Source organism: Anoplophora glabripennis, unplaced genomic scaffold (genome assembly GCF_000390285.2).
Source record: "Anoplophora glabripennis isolate ALB-LARVAE unplaced genomic scaffold, Agla_2.0 scaffold326, whole genome shotgun sequence".
Lineage (NCBI taxonomy): Eukaryota > Metazoa > Arthropoda > Insecta > Coleoptera > Cerambycidae > Anoplophora > Anoplophora glabripennis.
In genome coordinates, this window is record NW_019416758.1 from 498373 (window position 1) to 505552 (window position 7180).

Below are 7180 nucleotides of genomic sequence, written 5' to 3' on the forward strand. Positions count from 1 at the left end.
CATTTGTCGAAACTTGATTTTTGGAGCGATAGGTAAGGTTTAGGGAAATTAAATATTTTTCAGTTTTCTTTTGAATGAATGTTTAGCCACAGAATAATGCATACAGAAGCGAACTTATATACTCCCGCCTAAAAAGTTTTTTTCAGTTAGAATAGATGTGCGTTCCGTAATTAGCTCAGAGAATTTCAGTAAAACGCACTAAAATTTGTGTTGAGGTGTTGGCGGCCTTGCTATAGAAAAACTTGGAAACTAGTTAACTAGTAGTACTTGTTCTTATCTATGACTATACTCGACGGCCAAAATTATAGATAGTGATTCATCGCTAGCTCTTGGACTAGTAAGGGGGATGAAGCGTGCCGGGAACGAAAATCCATTGGCGTGTCTGCGTAAAAGGCAACAAGATATAGAAAATATTGAAAAAACATAATAAAACATAACATCTAATATTTTTTACGGTTTGCTATAACCGCGCGCCATTATTCCGTGGCTAGAAATTGGCCTCAATGATTTGGGATCGAGGTGGATTATCCCTCTTTATCCTGCCTCATCTCGTGTAGGCCTGGACAGCCTTCGTAGGTGGGCCCCATCCGTCGTCTACCCCGACCGCAAATGCGGCCGGTGTAGGCGCTTTGTGGGACCTCCTTTTGTCCTGGCTGGGCCCCACAAAGCGCCTACACCGGCCGCATTTGCGGTCGGGGTAGACGACGGATGGGGCCCACCTACGAAGGCTGTCCAGGCCTACACGAGATGAGGCAGGATAAAGAGGGATAATCCCCCTCGATCCCAAATCATTGAGGCCAATTTCTAGCCATGGAATAATGGCGCGCGCGCGCGCGGCGCGCGTCGACACCCTGCAACGTAAAAATCCGAAATCCGGATCTTTACGTTCAGAGATTTTTAAGAAGGATCCGGTTCATTCGGATCACTACGAAGAGAGACCTCAGTGAACCGGATCAGTCATGCTCCATCCATCTCTACTCTGGACAAAGACAAAATGACAAGTGACATGTATCATGTATACTACATGTAATATTTCTACTTCAAATTATAAAAGTATTTATTAACTCTTTTTGTTATACAATTTTAACGAATACGAGAGCAATATGAAGAAAAAGGTTTGTTTTATTTAATAAGAAAATATGTGCTAATTACGTTTACTTTGTAGGTCCTATTAATGGGTAAAAGTGGATCTGGCAAAACAAGTATGCGGTCTATAATATTTGCTAATTATATTGCCAGGGATACTAGAAGACTGGGAGCAACAAGTAAATCATTTTCTGTAGAACAAACGAACTTTTCGTTAATTTTTAAATATTTGTAGTCGATGTGGAGCATTCCCACGTTAGATTTCTTGGCAACCTGGTCTTAAATTTGTGGGACTGTGGAGGTCAAGAGGCTTTTATGGAAAACTATTTTGCATCTCAGAGAGACAATATTTTCAAAAATGTTGAGGTTCTTATTTATGTTTTTGATGTAGAAAGTAGAGAACTTGAGCGAGATATGCATTATTATCAATCCTGTTTAGAAGCAATTTTGCAAAATTCTCCAGAAGCCAAGATCTTTTGCCTTATTCATAAAATGGATTTGGTAGCCGAAGATCAAAGGGACATTATATTTAAAGAAAGAGAAGCTGATCTAAAAAGGTTATCAAGACCTTTAGATTGTACTTGCTTCAGGACATCAATATGGGATGAAACTTTGTATCGGGCTTGGTCAAGTATAGTTTATATGTTAATACCAAATGTTAAAGAGTTGGAGAATAGTTTGCAAAAATTTGCTAGTATTGTAGATGCAGATGAAGTTCTCTTATTTGAAAAGGCAACTTTTTTGGTTATATCTCACTGTCAACGTAAGCATCATAGAGATGTTCATAGGTTTGAGAAAGTGTCAAATATTATTAAACAGTTTAAGTTATCCTGTTCTAAATTAGCAGCACAGTTCCAAAGTATGGAAGTTAGAAATTCTGCGTTTGCTGCATATATTGATATGTTTACCAGCAATACTTATGTTATGGTATGTATGTCAGATCCCCAAATTCCATCAGAAGTTACACTTATTAATATAAAGAATGCTAGAAAACACTTTGAAAAATTAGAAAAAGTATCTAGTTCTGCTCCTACACTAGGTCGTTAAGTTTTATTTTTGTTATTGTTATTTGTGCCAAATTGTTTTCATACCTATTTTGCTTTTTTCTTTTATTCTCAAGTCATATTTATTATGCATAAATATCAAGTCTGTTAGTTATTAATATAATTTTATTTTTGTATTAAGTAATAAGTTATGTATTAAAACTGCATGAAATATCTTCACAAACTGTATTTTATAAATAAAAATTTAAAATTACTTATATTTATTAGTTTAATCCCTAAGTTACTCACCACAATATTTACCTATAAGTATATATAAATGATTCAATATAACCTTTAATTGCATTATACCCAATATATCCAGTTTTAAAAAGCTAAATAATATATAGAGCGAGAGAGGCGAGTTGAATTTATCAGAAAATCAAAAAATGAATCAACTCGACCTAAATCTACTTTTAATTGCACGTAATTTATTTATACAACTTTCTCTGGACTTTGATAACGTTCAGTGACGTGATATACAGTAATAACCTGTTGAATATTTTAAATTTTTCAAATATGGACAAAATAATAAAAGGTATAATGAGATATCGATGCGAGACAAAAGAACAAATGGTTAAACAATTTCGTCAAGTTAAAGATAATCCTACCGTAAGTACATCATATATTACTTTATTATTTACCATTTATTTATATATTGTGTACCAAAACAATTCATTTTTATATGAGCATGCGCAAACGTTACTTTAATATGTTTTTTTAGCCTAAAGCTGTATTTTTTACATGCATTGACAGCAGGATGATCCCTACAAGATTTACGTCAACAAATGTAGGAGATATGTTTGTAGGTGAGGAAATGTTTCAATAATAATTTCAAAATAGAACATGTGCAGCTATATTGTTTGCGAGTGAAGTCTGAGGATCGTATGACACCTTTGAGCATATACCTACTAGAACTAGAGGAGCATATATAAAACCATTAGCTATCTCTCTCACTCCATAATGTGAGGTGCTGGAGGGGAATCACAGAGTCTGATTCTCAACCAATAAAATGACGGAGTGAGAGATATAGCTTATAGTTTAATTTGTTTTCTCTCTCGCACGTCTGTTCTCTCATTTAGCATTGAAGGCTGCCTCTAGTAGGTATGTGCTCGAAGTATGACACTATAGTACTAAAATTATAAATAATTTCAATAATTAATTAAGAACATTTTAATCTTGCAAAGTTTCATACACAAATTGCAACAAAAATTGTTGGTATTGTATTCTTAGAGCATATACTACTGGAGGCAGCGTCTCAGTGGCCAAGAGTGTAGCTGAGGTTAGAGAGAGAGAGAGAGAGAGGTATATGAGGGTATATACCTCCCTCTCTAAACCTCCTCTACACTCTCGGCCACTGGGACGCTGCCTCCAGTAGTATATGCTCTAAGGTTGTATTAGAGAATGAAGAGATTTAAATTAGCATCAGATCAAAAGAGATAGAAGTCAGATATTTACCTATATTCAGTCGGGAGAAAAAGCTTAACTATTACAAAACTATAATTATCTACACTCCTATACCTCTATCCTATATCTACTAATTGACCATCAGATTGCCCTACGTGGTCTTACTAAGGCTACATTGCGTTAAGTGATCGGTCTGACCAGATCATCAAAATCGTAATTCTAATCTGACCAATTGACTAATCAATAATCTCATCACCATAGTACAGTCAAAGCACGCGCCGGTCATATTTGACGCAAAGAGGACAAAGAGGAACTAAATATCAAAACATTACAACATATAGTTACAGGGTTAACTATCACTTTAGCAAGAAGAGCGCCAGAAGAAAGGGCCCTAGCCGGCGAGGCCCAGCCAGGACAAATGGAGGTCCCACAAAGCGCCTACACCGGCCGCATTTGCGGTCGGGATAGACGACGGATGGGGCCCACCTACGAAGGCTGTCCAGGCCTACACGAGATGAGGCAGGATAAAGAGGGATAATCCCCCTCGATCCCAAATCATTGAGGCCAATTTGTGGGACCTCCTTTTGTCCTGGCTGGGCCCCGCCGGCTAGGGCCCTTTCTTCTGGCGCTCTTCTTGTTTCGCCGGCTCGTCTGTGTAAACCCCCGGGGGTGGTGTCATGTTTGTGTATGGTATGGTTGGGTAGGGTAGTGCGGCTATGCAGCCTGGGATGCGCTTTGCTAAGGTGAACAGCTGAGTGAAATTATGTCGGATGACAGTTCATAACTGCCGATTTACCGGGAACAAAGGGGGTTTTACCCCATTTTTTAAACATCGAGCTAAAATTCCGAAATAATTTTTTTATTACATTTTAGGCCTTCCTGAGCGCGTGGTTAAAATTTATGTACTAAGTGATAGTTAACCCTGTATAATAATAATAAAGTTAGAAATCGCGCACTATTCATATTTTTCGCCCTACCGTCCTTAGCCGATGCCTGACAAATCCTTTTATCTGGATATGACGACATGCGCGAATTTTATGCATTGGTATACTTAAAATAATTTGGAAGTCATGAAATATTTAAAAACTTTTTTTATATTATACATTTTGTCCATAGTGAATAAATGTTATGTATTATCAAAAGCTGACTAAATTGGAAAAGCTCATCTATTAAATTTCGTATGCTTAGTAAATCCTAACATTCTTTTAGTAAGAAACGCTGGGAACATAATTCCGCACTCCCAACATTTTTTGAACGAACTTACGACAAATGAACCAGCAGCACTGGAATTAGGTTGTGTAGTAAATGATATCAGACATGTAATAGTTTGTGGACATAGCGACTGTAAAGCTATAAACCTGCTGTATAAGTTACAAGATGTGAAATTTGCTTCACAGGTATGTTCAGTTAATTACTAAGGGACATTTTCGAGTAAATTTATCTGTCAGTTAGATCCAAGTCTGTTGCTTTCTTATGCACATGTGTTTTATGAGACAGATTTAGATTTAACTGGAAGATACATTTATCAGAATGTGAAAAAACCCGACATAATTCTACCAATAATTGTTTTTTACATGTTAGAATACCTATTATTACAGTATGAAATTTCAGTATAAGTTCAGATTCTTTTCAAATTCCTTTATTTCGCCAATCACAGTATAATACGAAGCAAGTTTTATTAAATATGTATCTAATAACGTAAGAATAACAAAATGCTTTAGGAAAATAGAGTAGATGACAACAAAGTACTGAGAAATTAGGTACTTTTACTTTTCTTTATAATATTAAATAAATTGGCAATAATGGCAACAACCTATGCTAAACCTTCGAACTTATTTACCTCAGAAACCCGGCTTATTTTGCTGACCCGGTGCCCGGTACATCGGTTCCGGATTCTCGCAGGGACCCTGCTCAGTGAGCCAGCCGGCAGCCGCCGCCATTATTCCATGGCTAGAAATTGGCCTCAATGATTTGGGATCGAGGGGGATTATCCCTCTTTATCCTGCCTCATCTCGTGTAGGCCTGGACNCCTGATCGTAACAATTCCCTCTACTAGTGTTTCGGTTGAACGAAGTTTTTCTTGTTTAAAAAGAATTAAAACTTATCTGCGCAATTCGATGACAGAAGACAGATTTACAAATTTAGCAAAAATTTCTATTGAAAAAGGACTTTTGAATGAACTTATAAGTGCCGAACCATTTTATGATGACATCATCGATAAATTTGCAGCTTTAAAGGATAGAAGAATACACCTTATATTTAAAAAGTAGATGAACATGTACATGGACATGGACTTGGATAAGTTCCTAAAATTTTTTTTAATATGACGAATTTGCCGCTTAACATCTGTATCTGTACCTATCATTAAGTCCACAAGCCGAACTAATATTTCTATTTTTTATAAAATCTAAATGAAAATCCTTCTCGCCAACGTCAATTTTTCGGTAATATTGCAAATGCAACTAAAATTTCCAGATTAATTTAAAGCCGTTTGAAATTGAAAATTTGAAAATTTTCGCCTGCGGCGCTTTTTTTTAGTCAATCAATGCTTCACCTATTCTCAATGTCACGAGCCGCCACTGAAACTGAGGATGTTTCCACCTTTGAGTAAGGGATAGAGCCTAGCCCTGGTGGTCTTCGCTCGCGCTACCGTCTCCACGATGTACGGTTTCCACATGAGACGCTGGTCCATCCTCACGCCCAGGTATCGTGTTTGTCGATTCCAGGAGATGGGTTCCTGGGATAGTGTCAGTCTGTCGAGATTTTGTGGGATATTTCGTTTGGTAAAACGGATAGCCGAACTTTTGTTGGGATTAATTTTGACTTTCCACCTGTTACACCAGGTTTCAAGTTGTTCTAAGGAGTTTTGGAGAAGGGAGGCGGAATATCTAGGATCTACGGATTGGGATGTGATTGTCAGGTCGTCGGCGTATAAGTATATGTTGGTGTTGGGGGAATGTGGGATGTCGGAGTTGTAAATGGTGTATAGGTGTGGGGACAGGACGGTGCCCTGGGGGGCACCGGCCTCTATAGAACGGGTGATGGAAAGGGAATCTTGGATTTGGATGCGGAATTTTCGGTGATGTAGGTAGGATTTTATGAGTTTCGTAAAGGATATGGGATATTGGTTGGTGAGCATTTTCATCAGTAGGCCTTCATGCCAAACCGTATCGAAGGCCTTTGCGACGTCCAGGAAGACAGCACCAGTGTACTGTCCCCTGTTGAAGGCCGCCGTGATGTGCTCGGTAAGGCGAAGGATTTGGAGTTCAGTGGAGTGATTGGGTCGGAAGGCGAACTGCTCGTCTGGAATGACTTGCAGTTCTTGGGAGTGGGTTCTTAGACGGGTTAGGATAATTTTTTCTACCACTTTGCTCATAGCCGGGAGCAGGCTAATGGGCCGGTAGTTGGATGGGATGGTGTGATCTTTGTTGGGTTTTGGGATAAGGATTATGTTTGCTGTTTTCCAGCGGGTAGGGAAGTGTCTTAGTCTGAGTGTCGCGTTTGTTATGTTTAGTAGGGCCATGAGGCCCTTGTGTGGTAGTCGTTTAAGTGTCGTGTTATGTATATTGTCGGGTCCGGGGGCTTTTCTGTTTTTAAGTCTGCGTATTGTCAGTCTTAGTTCGTCAGGTGTTGCGGGGGGGATTATG

General features: G+C 38.4%; 2 protein-coding genes across 2 annotated transcripts; both read left to right on the forward strand.

The window, feature by feature from the left end:
• The first annotated feature begins 990 nt into the window (after positions 1 to 990).
• LOC108907532 (ras-related GTP-binding protein A) lies at positions 991 to 2320 on the forward strand. Its single transcript, XM_018711262.1, has 3 exons — positions 991 to 1115; positions 1166 to 1265; positions 1322 to 2320. Exons 1-3 carry the CDS (start codon positions 1104 to 1106, stop codon positions 2131 to 2133), a joined length of 924 nt encoding a protein of 307 aa, XP_018566778.1. The 5' UTR covers positions 991 to 1103; the 3' UTR covers positions 2134 to 2320.
• Positions 2321 to 2371: 51 nt separating this feature from the next.
• On the forward strand, positions 2372 to 5192 carry LOC108907533 (beta carbonic anhydrase 1). The gene is made up of 3 exons (XM_018711263.1): positions 2372 to 2738; positions 2851 to 2935; positions 4743 to 5192. Exons 1-3 carry the CDS (start codon positions 2646 to 2648, stop codon positions 4949 to 4951), a joined length of 387 nt encoding a protein of 128 aa, XP_018566779.1. The 5' UTR covers positions 2372 to 2645; the 3' UTR covers positions 4952 to 5192.
• Positions 5193 to 7180: the final 1988 nt, after the last annotated feature.

Bases quoted from the DNA above. Each gene is read 5' to 3' on its own strand.
- LOC108907533 (XM_018711263.1), top strand. From the start codon at position 2,646: ATGGACAAAATAATAAAAGGTATAATGAGATATCGATGCGAGACAAAA. The intron at 2,739-2,850 runs GTAAGTACATCA...ATGTTTTTTTAG, and splicing joins AAGTTAAAGATAATCCTACC to CCTAAAGCTGTATTTTTTAC. The intron at 2,936-4,742 runs GTGAGGAAATGT...ACATTCTTTTAG, and splicing joins TGTAGGAGATATGTTTGTAG to TAAGAAACGCTGGGAACATA.
- LOC108907532 (XM_018711262.1), top strand. The intron at 1,266-1,321 runs GTAAATCATTTT...AAATATTTGTAG, and splicing joins TAGAAGACTGGGAGCAACAA to TCGATGTGGAGCATTCCCAC.